Source organism: Trypanosoma cruzi, genomic scaffold (genome assembly GCF_000209065.1).
Source record: "Trypanosoma cruzi strain CL Brener 1047053516323 genomic scaffold, whole genome shotgun sequence".
NCBI classification, from domain to species: domain Eukaryota; phylum Euglenozoa; class Kinetoplastea; order Trypanosomatida; family Trypanosomatidae; genus Trypanosoma; species Trypanosoma cruzi.
Window position 1 is genome coordinate 50,854 of NW_001849455.1, and position 17,027 is coordinate 67,880.

Genomic DNA, 17,027 nt, shown 5'->3' on the forward strand with positions numbered 1-17,027 from the left:
TTCCGGGCCCACAGTTACAAGCAGACGCAGCTGTGTATTCACTGCAAAATCATGCACGGCGGAGTGCTGTTCTGATCCCGAAGTAAAAAAAGTTCTTAGATGTACACCTGTATCTAGGGAAGTCATTTTCACTACACCATCATCAGACGCCGTTAAAAGGGCATTACTATCAAAAAGGATGCTCATTTTGTTGATGCGTTTTTCATGCAATCGGACTACCGCATACGGGGAGACCACCCTTCGTAAAGCCTTTGGAATCACATAGAATCGAACCTCACCCACTACCGTTGCGATAAGTAGCACTTCTTCTCGCAGCATAGAATGATGAAAAAGTGAACAAGATACGGAATCCACAAGACCTGCAAGCATGCACTCCTCCACACGGCACTGGACATAGGGACCCGTACCGGGTGGCGCTAACGCTGTTGCGGCAGCCGGCATTTTTCTTTTAGATTCACTAGAGTGCTGTTTCACAGGATAGGCAACTGGACTCCCACCAACACCACTACTACTTGTAGAGGCGGCTCCAAACAAGTCTCTCGCACCTTTCGGACCGAACCGCTTTTCCTTTGCCTTGATCTTTCCACCCACCTTGACGGACTGTACACTATCATGGGCGTACATGTATCCATCAATAGTGTCGACTAATGCACGCCCACGGTAGAGGCGCTTTACCTCCAGGGTTTTCGAATCCAGAACAATCACCCTACGATCCATTGTTACAATAAGGATACTTTGAATTTGATTCGCCCAGTGCACACCAACAACCCAACAGTCCCCTGCAAAGACAATTCCACGGCTTGTCAAAGTCTCCAGGTCCCATGCCCGTACAGTGCCTTCGGACCCACCGGTTAATAGGAGTTTACGCCGTGTGTCCGCCTCCATGCAAGTTCCCGTTATATGCTGCGAGCGCGAAAAGCAATAGCTCGGTTCAGGTGTTGTGGATAACTCTGAAATCGGTCCATTAGCAAGATGGGAGCGGTGACGACTTTGGGAGACTAAAAACGTTGAGAAATCATCCCAAGTTGTGCACCCCTTCGCTTCGTAGTCAACCTTTCTCATAAGATCCATAATTTCCGCATCCGTGGCACTGGGGATAACAATTTTAATCGCCTGTGCAAACTCCTGTTCGGATAAAACACGTGTGTACGCATCGTGCCCGGAACCCTGATTCAGCCCATCAGATGAAAAGAGTGCACGCTGAAGCTCTTCCTCTGTTTGCACCGGCTGATAAGCACCACCAGGTGGTCCAATAAATACACCCGAGGAATGTTCCTGAGGGCGCTCTTCACACAAATTTTCCCTTTCCTCAACTTGGGAATGCCGTCCAGTATTCTCCATCTTCTTGCCTCCCCCCGACAGTCTACTCAAGGAAGAGCAGTTCCTCACCATAAAAGTCTTTCCCGTGATGTTCCTGCTGAAAGGACGACGATTAGCGTCTGCTTTTGGTCCTAACATGCCGTTTTCAAAATAGTCCGCATCCACTGAGAAAAAACACATAAGACGCCGTAATTCATCCAGAGAAAACCTTTCTTCCAGAGGCTGCGTCCAGCCTCCCTGCTGCACCGTACTGGCATCATCATCCACGGCCTCTGTGGCGTTGGGGTCATCATCATCACCATCGTCATCCCTTTGGGGGTACTCCACACTCGATGTCGGTTTTCGCAGAGTTTGAAGGAACGCTTCCTCATCCTTTGGACACATCAGCGGCAGGAGACGCTTGTCTTTGCGACCAAAATTCTGTTTAGAGACAGGCGTTCCCCTACTTCCAACAAACCGCATGCCAAATAAAGACCGTTGCGGCCCGTTCCCGCTGCACAGCGTGTTTTCTGGTGACTGCACATAGCTGCTGCGTGATGGCAGAGAATCCGGCAACAAACCATTCATTTCACGCGGCCTCTCACCACCAAAACGTTTGACGTACGCGGATGGGCCACGGTCCTCACCCTGCCCATCTTGGTCTAAGAATATATTTTGCGCTCCAGTGTTCATAAGTTTAATATCAATTAACTTGCAATATTAAAATATAAACGCATATACACCTGGCACAGTATCTTTGACTATGACTTGGGAAATCACTCCTCTATTCCTTCCTTTATATCTTCCTTACGTCGTCTTATTCGAACCGTCTTCTCTTTGTTTCTCACACACACAAACAAAGTACGCCACGCCCTAATTTCCCCTGACAAAAGAAGAAAAAAAATAAATAAATAAATAAGAAAAGAGAAGAAACAATGTATTTCTCTTCCATACAACCCTTTGAGGGGATAAGTTACAAGCATTTATACATTCACACTAATTGAGAGTTCCAGATGACTCTTTGTCTTTCCAGTTTTCATTAACAACAACAAAAAGGAAACAAGAATTGTTGAGAGCCGTCCACGTGTTTTTTTTTTTTAGGGCACTGAGTAACATAGTTTGGAGAAGAAAGAAATAGAGGTCCCGCAAATGCAATTATAGGTCATCTGAGGCCATATGAATCTGCACCAGGACCTTGAGGGCCAAAACAAAGTTGGCAAACTCGTTGTCGCACGCCGCATGATCCTCTTCTGTAAGGGTAGTAAGGCTATTAAATGCGTTGGGCATCATGCTTAAAAGCAGACACAGCTCACGAAGACAAATTAGACTGTCAACAGCCACCGAGGAGTGACTACTAAAAATATGAGTCGCTGGCTGCGATTGATGTTGAGAAACATGGGTGCACGGACGCCGGGATGAAAGTGCGATGGCATGACCCACAAGTGAAGTGTTGACCACGGTGTTTTTCAGCACATTCGCCACCACTTCCAGTTTTTCCTCACACTCCGATGGATTCGCCTTTGCCGGGTTGCCGGTGGAGCCGACTTCGTCCCCTGCAAACTCCGCGGTGGTGGTGTTGGTGGTGTTGGTGGTGGCCCTTCTTTCGCCACGGCTACCTCTTTGACTGTTGCACGCGTATTTCGATTCCGCCACCTCTGAAAAGCCCTCCACCTCGGGAGAGGGCAACTCCTGAGACAAGGTACTAATTTCTACACCCTGTGTATTTTGCAAACGGTAACCCAAGTTCGAGAGTTGCATGTACACACGGCCATAAAAAAGCTCCAAAGCTTCCTCTATTTCCCCCGACTTCGAAATCGTTGTAGCCATACGAAACAAGCACCTCATGATAGAAGGAAACTCCTGAAGAAAAGCTCTTGTAAAGGCGCCATTGGCAGAAAAACGAAGGCGGTTTGGAGCGGCGGCCTGCGCGCCTCCCCCAGCGGAACCAGCTTGAGTGCTGCCATTATTATTGGCGTTGCTGCTGCTTATTGTGGCGGAAGCAGCAGCGGCTATGGGTGACACAACTGGGGAGCTGTTGATATTAATACCTGAGGGCCCAGTGTTTGCATGCGACGGAGTGCTTGATGGGCGACTAGATATGGAGGAGAGTTGTGGCCTAAGTGTTCTCGGAGTTACTGACGAGGCTGCTGAAAAACCTGACTGCGCGTCGCCATCCAGTTTCCCCGTGCTTGTGTTGCGTGGCAGCAATGCATGTGAAACATTTGTCGTGGGCGACAGCATCGTCGTCCCAGCCGCAGTGGTTGCGTGAGGATTTCCACTCGTCCCTCCGCCTGTGTTAATTGTGATTGCACGTTGAACTTCGTCAAACTGCACTTGCCACCGTGAGCGCATCGCCTCTCCAAATATCAGTTGATGCATTTCCGCCACCACACGGTATTCGTCTAAAAAACGAGCGATACGGGCACATCCGCCAGAGAAGTCCTCTCGGATATTCAGCTGCGACCCATCACACCATAAAGACAATGCCTGGCAGGCGGTGGTGCACTCTTCATACGATAACGGAGTCCAGAAACGCCCTCTCAGTCGATGCTCAAAGCCAAACACAAAAGTCCCGTACTGGACCCCAAGTGTTCCATGCAGGGCAAAACACTGCTGAAGAGCGGTGAGCACAGGTGTGGTGTATGGAATCAGCATCCCATCACGACCACGATAGGCGGAGACAAGAAAATTGCATACCCTTTTGAGATTTTCCCACTGACGCTTTAAAGATCCTTCACTGATGCCTGCCTCTATAAGCTTTTGTATATTTTGACTACGAATGGCACGTGCTCCAAATAAAAACCAGCTTTCGGACTCTTGTTCAAGCTCCAGTTTGTGCATGCGATCACCAAAAAACATTTTTAGCACCTTTTCGTCGACGCCGTAGAACACCTCCACCATGCGCCGACGGTCCTTCAATGTCATCGGAATCGAGTACCTTGAGAGAAAGGCATAGGGGGTTGCCAAGTAGTTTTCACGGAACATGTCAAAAAGAACAAATTGTTCCACCAACTCCTGACGCAAAATGGAGCGTTCGCCTCTCACCATGTCCGAGAGGGCCTGCTGAAATTCTCGATGAAATGTAGAACTCAAAGGGTCAAGAAAAGCGCTTAGACTACGTGAATCCACCGCAAGTTCATTCCCATGGTTCCCGGCCCCTGTTTCATTGGCGTTCTTCTCTCCCTCTTCGTCGCCGTGCTTAGCACTCTCTGTATCAGCCGTCATTTCCATCTGAGGGAGTGAGAACCTACAGGTATCGGGGAGGCTGAGAGGCTGCGGCGCCTCCATCTGGAGGTTTCGCCAACATTCCACACCTACAGGCACCGGGGAATCCAAAAATATATTCCCGGGCTGCTTCTGAGATTCCTTTTCATCGTCACCCGTGGGCCATGTCACATCTGCATTTAATATATACTGTAGTGCCTCCTCCACTGAAAGTCCAGCGACGTACGCCTCCAAGGCGTCGAAATTAATGCTCACAGGTGACACAGAGTGGGCGTGAATTGAAAGACGCAACGACATTAGGATAACACCACTTCTACCTGGACCACTAAAGATGGAGACAATAAAAATATGTTTGTGTGCATGTGTAAAAAGAAAAAAATAAAATAATAAAATAAAATCGTCTCCGTGTTTCAGCTTACACGACATTGATACAGACACACATATAAGTGACAAATGAAAAACGGAATGAGACGACAACCAAAAATCTAACAAAAAGAAAAAAACACACTAAAGACCGAGTCTTGAGAGAGTGTCGGCAAATGAATTAGAAGAAGGATTTCCTCTCGAGCTGTTGCCGCTTTTTTTGAAAGTGTGACGACGACCTTTTGGTGGTGGTCCTCGCGGAAGTGTGGGAAATTGCGCATTGACTTCACTTTCATCTGTCGAGAACTCAGGTCTTCCCGCACACGAGACAACTTTCGAGGTCGAAGGAGACCCCTCCGTTCGAGCCTCCCCCCGCACCGGTGCCACAGCGCTGACGTCTTGTTCTGCGCTACGAATATTCATTGCGAGACGATCCTTCTTGCGAGGGGCCGGCTCCTTCGAGGCAGCCGAACGGCTTCTTTTCCCGCGTGCCAAGGAGCCTTTAGGAACCGCACGAAGAGCCGCCTTTGGAATGGTGGATGTGTTCCTCATCGCCATGGCAGGAGTCCTCACCACGCTTCCACGTTTATTGCGCTTCCGCCTGCGTGTGCGGCCCACAATGGTGGCAAGTCGTGCCTCCACAGAAACGCCAAAAGTTGTGTCTGAAGCATGCAGCGGTGTCTTCGATGGTGACTTTTCGTCCGTTATCTCTGATAGTTGACCACAGGAAGGTGATGATTTTGTTGGTGGTGTGGACACGCAGACTTTCTTCCCCCGTGACAGCCATTCATTGTTCATGCAGCGGCGGCACACATATGTTCCTCTGGTCGCCGTGTGCTTTTCATTGAGCTCCTTCATGTCGGAGGAATTCACATCATCGACGTCGCCAGGAATTTGGAATGAACTCGTTCGCGACGTTGAAAGAAGCGCCTTGGTCTCTCCTGCTAAAAGGTACACCCCGCAGCGGCGGCACCACATACGATGAGCTGCACGCAACGACCACAACTGTCGTCTTCCATCGTGTTGACCGTTCGACAAACGCCTCCGACGGCTTGTGTAGCACGGCCCCAATGGATGGCTTGCCGCTCTGCGGAGCGTGTGCGACCCGTAATGCGCCGAGAGATCGTAAAGAAGGGCTGTCACGGGTGAATTCACATCTGTCAACATTTTGGAGGCGTTGGAGTCAAGCGGCGAGAGACCACTCGGAGTATTTTGCAGCAATTCCAACATCGCTGCAGAGAGTGAGGCACAAAACTCTGCGCCAATCAACTGACTCTGCAGCGCAAAGGAAGGAGGGATACTGCGCGGCAAGAGACGCGTGTGACGCAACGCCGTCAACGTCGAAGGGGATAACAGGGAGCCTGACTCCTCATTGCAATCAACACCCTTTTCTTGCATCTACCGGTAGCCCCACCGCAAAAAAAAGAAAAAAAAAGACCTCTCGTTGATTAAACTAGAAGATAAAGAAAACATCTGGTACATGAACATGCATAATGATTTTTATTTGTTTCTGCAAGCGGTCACTGCTGTTGAAGCCGTTTACCCGCCACGCTCCATTTCCTTCACCTCAGACAACTGGAAGAGAAACCACAGGCAAGAACGCACACACAAAGAGAGAGGGGAGACACTCACACATACGGCCAGACGCCTAAACACATATAAAGAGGGTTAAATAGGAGTAATTGTTGACCTCACTGACAGAAATTTTCACCCACCGCGTTATTCCAGGAATCAAAGCGGCGATAAAGCCATTGTTTTACTATTTTTCTTCAACTCTTCCTGCACCTCCGCCATTCGAAGAATGGAGTTCCGGAGAGAAATCAGCAATCGGCGGTGATATTCCTGCAACAACTCCTCGGGGTCAATGTACCACCCAAAACGGGCGTGTATGACATCCCCCCACTTCAAAATCCATTGATTATTTGCCTTCAACAAAGCAACATCAACCACCCTTCCTCCACGCACTGCAGGCATTTTCTCCACTTCAACATGACTAGCTCTTTTTGACTTCTTATTTTTCTTTACATCTGTCATGAGACCCACGGACAAGCTTCCTTTTCGGGTAATTTCAAGCTTCGCTCGGTCTTCCTCTAGACGCTGCGCACACCACTTTCGATACGCCACCCGCCGCAAGGAAAATTGTTCCTCCAACATGGCCATCTTGTATTCCTTCGTTGTAATAACGTGTTGCCAAAGGACCGATGCAACAATAAAACCAAGACGATCCGTCGTGGCACAAGCATTCGTGTACTTTTTCAGTTCATCTCTGCTGTCCAGTTCAAGCTTCCCCCAGAGTCGCAACATTCGGTTCACCGCACGTTCCCTTTTCGCAATACAGTGACGGAAAAAACGTTGTATCGTGCGAGTGGCAGCGAGCAATCGCTTCATCAATTGGTAAAGAAAAAGACGTTGACTATACTGAAGGTATTCGCGGATAACGTTCGCATTGGCCGTAAGAGTGGCTGGAGAATGTTTCATTACCAACGCGTAAAGCTTCGGGTTCGTGTAGACCAGGTAGGCCTCATCGCCCAATGGCTGACGTCGAAACGTCTTTGCTTCGACAGGGCCTTTTTTCGTCAACGTTGAGGAGAGGCTCCAAATCACGGAAGAGGAGTGACTGCCATCAGGTTTATTTCTCTGCTCTTCTTCATCGTCGACTTGAGAGCCCGGTGTCGTCTGGTTAAGCCCATGGCTGGATCCCGCCGCATCGTCCACGCAAGATAAAATAATCCCATTCCTTAATTTTGTTGGTAAAAGCAGTTGGAGTGAGAAGGCACGTGACACCGCCCCAGGTGCGCACTGATCCAAGACACTTTGGATAAGTCCATACTGCAGGGCCTGATTTCGCGTAACTTTCACAGATACATTTTCAGGAATGAGCGAAAAGGTTTGCATCATGGAGCCCATTCCCACCTTGGAAACTGACAGAAACTCTCGAAGAAGCAGGCGAACCTGAAACCTCTGACAGCTGCCCCAGGCACCTCCTGTGACACTATTATTGTAGCTCATCTGATTCCCACTATTCACGGGCATTGTTTTGGAGCTCTCAGGGGATTTATTGCCAAATGGTAACCAAATCTGTAGAATACGGCCTTCCTGCAAAAAAGCCGTTCCACCAAGTAAGAAAGAATCGTTCCCATTCCACACCATTCCCGCCGCGAACCGCGGTGGACGCACAGTAACTGCCACAAGTACTCCACTTGCGGGATTTGGAGCTTGATACCACACATCATTCCACTCAGAAAGACTACGTGTACTTTCATCTATCATAGCTGCCTCAGGTAATTTAGAGTTTGTCCCTTCCATATCCATCATATTCTGCCGTATTAGGTAACGCAGACGTACCTCATGGGCAGCTGCAGCTCGCGACAACAGCTCATACACATCACGAAGAACAAATTCCGTGAATTGCCGATGGTACCCGCTGTCGGTTACCCCCTCCACGCTTTCTGAAGCGAGGCATTCTGCGCTCGCCTCATCTGTGGCGATATGTTTCAACGACTCAGGGAATGCGTTTAAAAGGAATTCCTGCATTTCTTTCGCATCTTGTCCCTCATTTTCGTCGTTTTCCGTAGTGCGCAATGACGTGCCAAGGTAAATATCCGTGAGGGATCTATCTGACGCTCTATCCACGGAGGATGAGTCGTTCTGCACGCCGGCACTGGCATTCAGTACGTCCCCATGACTGACAATCGGCAATCGTTCGCAAACAATTTCCGGCAACGGGCTAATAGAGCTTTTGCCGTGCGCCATCTGGTGGCGCGTCAAAGCAGGGAATGTCACGCGCGTTGTGCAGCCAAGAAACTTAGACTCATCTTTACTTCCGACAAGGAACGGATGGGTTGACTTCAGACTCTCCTCTGCAGCTGGCAGACGAATGGGCTGGGGCTGCGGATGCCGTGGAATTTTCTTCATGTCGAATAAATGTCCTCCTCCTCCTCCAATTATGTCCCTTTATTGCCTGCTTTGATCCTCCCCAGAGGCAACACGCAGGCCGAAGGAGAAGCCTCCAAGAAGAAAAAAAAGACGCTGTGCAGAAACACGCACACCACAGAAAGAAAAAAAAAGAAAAAAGAAAAGAAAAATGTTATGGTGTTCTGCCCACCTCAACAGAGAAGTAACGGAGCCGGCGATTTTCTTCCAAGATGAACACAATGATCAAGTACCAAGTCATCAGATTAGAAAAAATTCAAAGAAAAAAAAAACGACAAAAACAAAAACAAAAATGGAACTATCAAAAAAGGAGCAAAGACGTATGCAATACTGGGGCAGCTGTGTTCCATGTGCATCCTTCTTAAGCCGTGATCTCCTTGGGCTCAAGGACGGTGATCACATCAGGGAGAATCTCCTCTTCGTTCTGCATGCTCTTTGGAAGCATGATCTTCACCTTGACGCCGAGGGTACCGGCACGCAGGTGGCAGTGACGCGTTGCGACGTCCACAAAGTTCTTGTGGGCCGTGCCGGACTTTATCATGTAGCCATCGCGGAAGGTCATGCTCTTTGCACGCTGTCCCTTGATCTTCCCACCCACCGTCACTTCGCATCCCTTCGCGCCCGACTCCATCACGTGGCGGATGATCCCCATCGCGGCGCGGCGCACCTGCAGGTTGCTCAGAAGCTTAAAGCGGAGAGACTCGGCCTGCGCCATGGCGGAGAGGCCACGCACCTCGACGCGCTCGGCGAACAGCTGCAGTTTGCCCTCCTTGTAGTGAAACCGTTGCTGCAGGCACGCCGTAAGCTCCCGAATGCGACGTCCCTTCTCGCCAAGCACCTCGCGGGTCTTCGTGGCACGGATGACAATTTCAGTGCGGGTCGAAGTGACGCGGTGCTCCACACCAGCAAAGCCGTCGTCGGCGAGTTCGCGCTTGAGGAACTCAAACAGCTCAGCGTAGAAGACGCCATCGCGGATGATCATGCGCTTCTTGGAGAGAGGCCCCATCGCTGTTGTTCCACTTGTGTGTTGTCCCTTTGACAGTCCTCCTGGGAAAAGAAGGCAAAAACAACGGTAAATAAGGGAAAAGAGTGGAATAAGAGGCGTGTACGTGCATAGACACACGCGGAGAAAGAGAAAGAGAGAGGGAGAGAGACGAGCACGACCCGTCCCGCTGAGCCGCACGGACAGCACCCCACTTCACCGCAACACAAACACACACACACACACACACACACGACAGGTAAGAATAAATAAATAAATAAATAAATAAATAAATAAATAAGAAGAAACGCCAATAATTAAAAAAAAAAAATCATTTCGACTTATTTACCTTCCGTCATCTTTTCATTGTTTGTTTTCTTTTATTGTTATTTTTTTTCACCTTTTATTTTACTTTTTTGCCACTCCGTTTTCCTCTTTTTTTCGAGGGGGCTGCGCACAGGGTCATGTCGGCCCTGTCACATCATCACGCGGTGTACGACAGAATGACACGATCCCGCATTGGACACCCCGCCGAAGTCACGGGATGGCGATGTGTGACTGTGAAGCCGAGCTTGCAGAGGGCTTCAAGCGTCGCCTCGACCGCTTCCTCACTTGTTGTTTCGTCATCAATAAATAACTTGGCGTTGCGGCTCACTACCGCGAGCTCCTCCTCTGACTTCGCCAGTGTGCACGGCTCTGTGGCCCTGTCGACACGGCATATTTTTCCCTCTTCTACCTGCGCCAACACCTCTGGGTGGGCAAACTCCTGAAACACCGCCAGGAACATTGTTAACGACCTTCTTCGCGTGCATACACGCAGGGGCGGCAAGTGAATGGAGACCAAAAGAAAGAGCAGGTGCACCATAACGATTCGATCCAAACGGCAAAGGCATCATAACGGGCATAAAAGTTAACCACCAACAAAAACAATAAACATATCTCCAACCAAAAAGGGCATGAGCGCAACAATACAAACACACACACACACACAAAAAAAAAATCAAACAAACACAAATCCCGGCAGCAATTCCAAAAAAGGTATCACATTTGTATCATATGTATGTATAAAGATTTATTCTAAATCAACACACAAAAAAGTGAACCAAGTAACAAACTCGTAAAATAGAAGCGGTTTCCAAAGAAAAAAGCAACCTGATAGGGGATTATCTCTCTTTCTCTCTTCTCTCGCCCGCTCACTCTATTTGTCCCTTTTGCGTGTGTGCGTGTAAGCAAAGGTGTGCCTACCTACTGGGAAGGGGGGGGGGGGGGGGGGGAAAACTTTACTCGATAATGAGGTATCCCTTGTCATTGCAGAGGCACTAGCAGATGAATTTGTATGTAACTATACGTCACTTCTACTTGGTTCTACATTCCCCCACAACCCCCACACATTCATCTAAATTTCCCCTTTTTATTCTCATTCACAGTCAGACCGAACCACCGGCAGGCTCGTTGGATGGAGGAACATACATGGAAGCGCCCGCATTACGATGCACTGCATGTGTCACCCTATGCTCGGGTAGAGATTCACTACCGGCTGTGGGAACACGTATAGAAGTGCGGTTTCCTTGAGTAAAAACATCATTTGAGGAAGTGGACGTGTACGGCGCTCCTCCAGGAGGAAGCCCAGTAACGGTAGAACATGCAATGGCCTTTACTACAGCACAGAATCCCGTTGTTATCACGCTGTTGCCTTCAACCCTCTCAGGGAAGATTTGATCGCGGAAATCGCTGCTACTTCCAAAGTCAATGCGCGGCCTCTGACCACCTAAATGCTGAACCCCGTAGATGCAGCGGCAGCAACGCTTACAAAACGCGGCAGCCATCCAACCCATCACTTCCTCCGTGTACAAAAAAAGTAAAACGTTTACCGCGGCAGAAAATGGATACATGAAAGACACTGTGGCCGATAGATAAACACGTGCGACGGAAGCAGCATGAGAAGATGAAGAAGTAACAACAAAGCGCTCCAAGGCACTAATAATACATACTAGAGTCGGATAGGCGCAGAAAATAACAATGCGGCATATTACAATCGGGTTATCGCGCAGCAAGGATGGAGAAGAACGCCGCAAAACCGTGTATGAATAAAATGCACTAAAAATGAAAAGCAACAGCCAGGCGTATCCTACAGCCAGTTGTACCAGCAATAAAATCTTTCTTTGCAACGACGATGAGGAGGGAGAAAGGTCACTGCTACCAGGAATCCAACACCATGCAAATTCCTCTGAGAAGAAAACTGTGTTCTCTATTGTTCGTGACTTTTCAAGGCTCCCATCGTTATCACGTGGCAACAACACAATGTCTGGCACATATACAAGCAATATCCAACACAACAACAGGGAAATCGAAGCAAACAAGAAGGCAGCAAGGTAAGCTTTCCATGTGACCCGTAGTAAAGTATGGCGCTCAGCCCTTGTTATCGTTTCCTCATTTTCAACATCGTCGCGTGGCAACAATGGCGACTGAAACCTGGAAAAGGACCGAGGTGGTCCATTACCATTTGCAGCAACTGCACCACTCGTGGTAGCAGTAGTTCTGTCGTTATTAGAGAGGCGGTCATCACAACAGGGTAAAATATACCCCCAACAGGAACAAAACAGAAAAAAAATTCCGCAACTGCCCTCTCCCCTTTGATTAGAAGACCGACGTCGCCGTTTCTGACGATCATCACTGACGTTGTGCGAGTGTTGCGTCAAGGCTGACGTGGAGCTCCCTGCGCTACTACTATACCCGTGTTCCCACGACGTGTGGGCATTTCTATCGTTTGCAATTTCCCCCGTACGGACAATCCGTTCGTCATCACTGTTGTCGAGTTGTTCCAGTGAGGTAAGGCGACGACTGTTAGCAAGGACAAAAAAAAAGATTGTCTGCAGCAACTGCCCCATCGCATCCAGATACTGAAAGAGTGATGCGTTGATGTTGCACATGGCGTACGTCATGCCCGATTGGGAACAGTTGCCCAACTCCAGAATGCCTTCCCCCCTCAAGACTGTGATGAAGGCGAAAATGAAGAGTTGCAGCGCCTGAAGCATCTGCACTATGACTACCACGGCAAACACGTCATTGAACACACTTCGAAGCGCGCTAGAATAAAAGAAGCCAAAGTAATTCACAGAAAAAACTACACCAGCTAATAAAGAGGATACCGCCGCCGCCGTGCAAATAATGCAGTTCAGTCTGGTTTCTGTGGAGTAGGGCAACGCATTGCAGCTACTTGGCGGGGACATTTTGTGCAGGAAAAAAAAAACTGCCGCTTATGGACAACTATTTCGTGTGACGCACGGCAGGTATCTTTTTTTTCCCCCTCCGATGGCTTGCAAGAAAGACAAAACAAAATGCAAAACTACAAAAAAAAAAAAAAAAAGGGAGCCTCTCGTAATTCAATGGGGAACACAGGGAGCCGCGTAGTCCAATAGGAGGGAGGTAAAAAGGAGAAAATAACAAATGAAAAAAGAACTACACACACACACACAGAGAGAGAGAGAGAGAGATGGAAAAAGGTAGAAAGATCTGTAAAGAAGTTATATTGCACTAAATTGAACAGACACAGTGAGAAGGAAGAATGAAGCACCAAAAACCAATTGGAGGAGGTGAATGGAGGCAACGTCAGCGTTCCCATAAAAGGAATGGAAGGCAAGACGCACAGATAAAACACACACACACACACATTCCCCTCCTTCCCACTGGAACCGTTCATCGGTGGAGCGTAACGTGTTAAGCAACAGAGAAGCCTTTCCCCTCTTCACTGTCGCATGGCCTCCATCATGGACGACATGGCATTCAACTGCACCCTCCGCGTCTCATCCTCGTTCACACGCATGTTTGTCATGCGGTACAGCTCATCCCACTTGGCGCTGCAGCTCGTGACGCACTTTTTCTCTGCGAGGTCTGCGTTCAGTCGATATCGAATTGGGGCCTGCGTGGTGCGCAGCAGCGTGTACAGCTCCTCCGTGTCGAGACAGCGATCCACACAGAAAGTCGTGCTGCGGTGTAACATGGCCGACTGAACGCGAACGGAGCCCAACAGCTGAAACGCTCTTGTGACGTCCTGCTCAAATGGCGTCATTGGAGGGGTCGGCGGTTGCATGATACCGTCCTTAAACAACAACAACAAAAAGATATTTATTTATTTATTTTTATTATTCCTTTTCCCTCCTCTCTCCCGCCTCCTTTGAATGTCGTTTCCTCCTGCCTTCCGCCTAATTTTTATCCCTCGCGTTGCGAAAGGTGCGGCAAAAATCAAATATGTGCGCATGTAAGGGGGGGGGGGGGAAAGAAGAAAACAATAATAATAAATTAGAAACAGCCACCAGCGCCACACAAAACCCCATTCGTACACACACACACACACAGAGAGAGAGAGAGAGAGAGAGAAGGAAAGAAAAAAAAAAGGAAAGGTGGAAACATAAAATTAAAAGATGCATGGAAACACAACAATTCAATTCCACACAACAACAAAAACAAACTCCTACCGGTGGTCTCTTCATTTTTTCATTCCGAACTTCTTCAAAGACGCTGCGGCACAACAACAACAACAAAAAAAGAAAAGTAAAAAAAAAAAAAGAAGGCAAACGGTGAATGAGAGTGGGCCGACTCTTATCTATCGTCGGTGGTGGGAGCGACACCTCCTCCCCCCGCCCACGCAGCATTCACCTGCCCATTTTATTTTCCCCTTCCCCCTGCAGCGGATCGCCCCGCCGTTTTTGTGCGGCTTCATGCGTGTGTGTGTGAATGCGTGGAACGGAGTGGGATTTACTCCTTTTTTTCCCTCTTTTTTACTGAGGAAAAACTCTACACAGACAGAGACAAAAAAAAAAAAAAAACGCCTTCTTTAGCCACTTTTCCTTCATTTATTACTTTTTTTCTTTTTGCCTCCTCACCCCACTCGTTATCCCAGTAATCAACATCATCATTACTTTGCCCTCCTTCCCCACGTCCAATTTTTTTGTTCTCCCCTCCCTCCGCTAATCTCCCCTCCCTCCAGCTAGGCGTGTCTGGGCACACGCACTCCTGCATACGGATAAATACGCAGATGTTGTCTCGGTGTACTACCCATCGTGTGGATTACACCTTCCCCCACCCCCCGTCTCCTCCTTTGTTTATCTCCTTCTTCTTCGGGCGTTATCTCCTTTTGACCCCACACGCATGGATGACTTCCCTCCCTCCTTCCTTCACAACCCACGTTTCTCCGTCGCATACTTCTTTAAAACAAACAACAAAAAGGGAAACTCACACTTTTCTTTCAAACACACTTCTTTCACCGCTGCGTTCGCTCTTATTGCCGTTTCAACGATAAGACAGACTAATAAACACACACACACACACACAAACAAAAAAAAAAAAAGAAACATTTTGCACAAGAAGAACGGTTAATCAAACAAACAAGCAAAAAAAAAAAAAAAAGGTAAAAAATAAAAGTAAGAACGCAAACTAAACCAGGCAATCAAAAGCACCTCTTCCCACGCATGACCAAAAACAAGACGCATACTTATCATACATATCTATCAAAAGCAGGGGATATAGTAAGCGATGCTCCCACATATCTACAGGTACAATTTGGGGCAATAGTAACAATGAACTCAAGAATAGCAGCGGTGGGAAGGGCCATTTAAAAGAAAAGAGAAAAAAAAAAAAAGAAAAAAAAGAAAAAGAAAAAAATAGTGACAAGCTCATGTAATAACAACAACAACAACAAAAATGCCCCTCCCCTCCCCACCACCACCAGCACCCTCCAAAAGAAAAAAAAAAACGGGCAAAACAACACAAACAGACCGCAAACAAAGCCAATAAGGGTTAGGGAAGGACTAGAGATAACCTGCACACCGGGCCCCACTCATACAAGGTGAACAACGAAACGCTGGCGTCTTTAACGCATGAGGCAAGACGGACATCTTCAACAGCGCAAGTAAAACAATAAGGAAAAAAGGCCTAAAAAAGTATATTTATATTTATATACGTTGTTTTTGTTTTATTCGTGCGCGTACGTGTTTTCTTGTCTTTTCCTTTTCTTTTTCTTTTTTGTAGTTTTCTTCTCCATGTTGGCTGCGCCCCCCGGGCTTTTCTTCCCGTCGCCATCAAATTGTAAAAGGGGCAAAGAAAAGCAGAAGCACCGTTCAAAAAAAAAAAAAAAAAAAAAACGACATCCAATCCACACGCAATTTTTCCCCCGCCCCGTAAACTACCACCACCACCGCCACAACAACAACAACGAGCTTATATATCGTCCTAATACTTTTTTCCCGTTCGTTGGTCGTGTTTTGCTCGTCCCTTCAATCGCGTTTATCTCCGCAAAAGCACACGGCGTGAGAAGCGGACGGCGAAGTAGCAGACTAAAAACCAGGAGAGAAGCCCGAGGCTCTTGATTTCTCCATCATCCCTGCCATCCGCGGTTTTCAGCGGGACATCCGTACCTGCGGTGTCAGAAAATGCAAAGCCACTAACGTCACTGTTGCACCCACGTGCAGGCAGCAAATTACGGCGGTTCCCTTCCCACGTACTACCATTGACACAGCCGTGGCTCTTCGAGCTCCACAGAAGTGGGCCGAGTAACACCGACATCACCACCGCCTCTATCCAGTTCATAAGCGAAGGTAGACAATGACGAAAACAGTGTGGAAATGCTACAACAGCTGGACGATTGCCGAACAGGCACAGGAACGGGATTATGAACCCAAATGATATGAGCAGGTCTATGAATGTGGGTAGGAAGTACTTTAAACGGGCCAAAAAAGTACCAAAGAATAACCAACGACGCTTATCATTCCCCGTCTTATTTCTGTTTTGAGGGCAACAGAGAGAAAAACGCTGATTCCGTGTCTGCGCCAGTTCTTTTATGAGTAACTGAACCTGACGGGTAAGCTTGCCGTGAAGATGCAATTGATCGGTGGTGTTGCATCGCTCCGCCTCTGCCCGCAGCAGCGCTATTTTTTCCTCAAGTTTCCTCTCCTCTGGGTAAAACAGGCGTGGAACCAGTTGCCACCAGTACAAGGAGACCAAGTAAGACACCAGTGTGCATACAGCAATCAACAGCGCCAGCACCCCGTCATCCAAATTGGGGAGGGTTGAGAACATCAAGTAAACAGAATTACTAGTGTCAATGTCTAGCAGTGGCGTACAACGTGCACAAAAAAAAGAACGAACACACACTGCCAACTTCCCCTACTTAACAGTGACCTATTGGCAAGAAATGGAAGTGCCCGCCCCACCCACCCAAAAAAAAAAA

General features: G+C 48.2%; 9 protein-coding genes across 9 annotated transcripts, besides 22 other annotated features; all 9 read right to left on the reverse strand.

The window, feature by feature from the left end:
* On the reverse strand, nt 1-1,992 carry Tc00.1047053504021.149 (hypothetical protein, conserved; the record flags this gene model as incomplete). The annotated part of the gene is made up of 1 exon (XM_810530.1): nt 1-1,992. A coding segment is annotated over one exon (1,992 nt), but the record flags the coding sequence as incomplete, so codon positions are not given.
* Nucleotides 1-7,962: a sequence feature (heterozygous, non-Esmeraldo-like haplotype).
* Nucleotides 2,188-2,235: a sequence feature (T-rich).
* Tc00.1047053504021.140 (hypothetical protein, conserved) lies at nt 2,455-4,821 on the reverse strand (the record flags this gene model as incomplete). Its single annotated transcript, XM_810527.1, has 1 exon — nt 2,455-4,821. One exon carries the CDS (start codon nt 4,819-4,821, stop codon nt 2,455-2,457), a length of 2,367 nt encoding a protein of 788 aa, XP_815620.1.
* Nucleotides 2,866-2,894: a microsatellite.
* Nucleotides 4,897-4,922: a sequence feature (AT_rich).
* Nucleotides 5,032-6,285, reverse strand: Tc00.1047053504021.130 (hypothetical protein, conserved; the record flags this gene model as incomplete). The annotated part of the gene is made up of 1 exon (XM_810526.1): nt 5,032-6,285. The coding sequence occupies one exon, from the start codon at nt 6,283-6,285 to the stop codon at nt 5,032-5,034; it is 1,254 nt and encodes a 417-aa protein (XP_815619.1).
* Nucleotides 6,619-8,802, reverse strand: Tc00.1047053504021.120 (hypothetical protein, conserved; the record flags this gene model as incomplete). The annotated part of the gene is made up of 1 exon (XM_810525.1): nt 6,619-8,802. One exon carries the CDS (start codon nt 8,800-8,802, stop codon nt 6,619-6,621), a length of 2,184 nt encoding a protein of 727 aa, XP_815618.1.
* Nucleotides 7,963-8,185: a sequence feature (haploid, non-Esmeraldo-like haplotype).
* Nucleotides 8,186-9,185: a sequence feature (areas merged during assembly that could not be assigned to a particular haplotype. This can correspond to areas where the two haplotypes were merged or to regions with more than two copies in the genome that were merged during assembly.).
* Nucleotides 8,942-8,972: a microsatellite.
* Nucleotides 9,078-9,113: a microsatellite.
* Nucleotides 9,182-9,826, reverse strand: Tc00.1047053504021.109 (40S ribosomal protein S3, putative; the record flags this gene model as incomplete). Its single annotated transcript, XM_810529.1, has 1 exon — nt 9,182-9,826. One exon carries the CDS (start codon nt 9,824-9,826, stop codon nt 9,182-9,184), a length of 645 nt encoding a protein of 214 aa, XP_815622.1.
* Nucleotides 9,186-17,027: part of a sequence feature (heterozygous, non-Esmeraldo-like haplotype) that runs on past the window's edge.
* Nucleotides 9,947-9,974: a microsatellite.
* Nucleotides 10,027-10,056: a microsatellite.
* Nucleotides 10,067-10,103: a microsatellite.
* Nucleotides 10,161-10,244: a sequence feature (A-rich).
* Nucleotides 10,287-10,589, reverse strand: Tc00.1047053504021.100 (hypothetical protein, conserved; the record flags this gene model as incomplete). Its single annotated transcript, XM_810524.1, has 1 exon — nt 10,287-10,589. One exon carries the CDS (start codon nt 10,587-10,589, stop codon nt 10,287-10,289), a length of 303 nt encoding a protein of 100 aa, XP_815617.1.
* Tc00.1047053504021.90 (uncharacterized protein) lies at nt 11,230-13,032 on the reverse strand (the record flags this gene model as incomplete). Its single annotated transcript, XM_810523.1, has 1 exon — nt 11,230-13,032. One exon carries the CDS (start codon nt 13,030-13,032, stop codon nt 11,230-11,232), a length of 1,803 nt encoding a protein of 600 aa, XP_815616.1.
* Nucleotides 13,278-13,314: a sequence feature (CT-rich).
* On the reverse strand, nt 13,548-13,892 carry Tc00.1047053504021.80 (hypothetical protein, conserved; the record flags this gene model as incomplete). Its single annotated transcript, XM_810522.1, has 1 exon — nt 13,548-13,892. The coding sequence occupies one exon, from the start codon at nt 13,890-13,892 to the stop codon at nt 13,548-13,550; it is 345 nt and encodes a 114-aa protein (XP_815615.1).
* Nucleotides 13,924-13,949: a sequence feature (AT_rich).
* Nucleotides 14,157-14,187: a microsatellite.
* Nucleotides 14,330-14,371: a sequence feature (T-rich).
* Nucleotides 15,110-15,257: a sequence feature (T-rich).
* Nucleotides 15,416-15,463: a microsatellite.
* Nucleotides 15,793-15,839: a microsatellite.
* Nucleotides 15,921-15,942: a microsatellite.
* Nucleotides 16,085-16,876, reverse strand: Tc00.1047053504021.74 (hypothetical protein, conserved; the record flags this gene model as incomplete). The annotated part of the gene is made up of 1 exon (XM_810528.1): nt 16,085-16,876. The coding sequence occupies one exon, from the start codon at nt 16,874-16,876 to the stop codon at nt 16,085-16,087; it is 792 nt and encodes a 263-aa protein (XP_815621.1).
* Nucleotides 17,017-17,027: part of a microsatellite that runs on past the window's edge.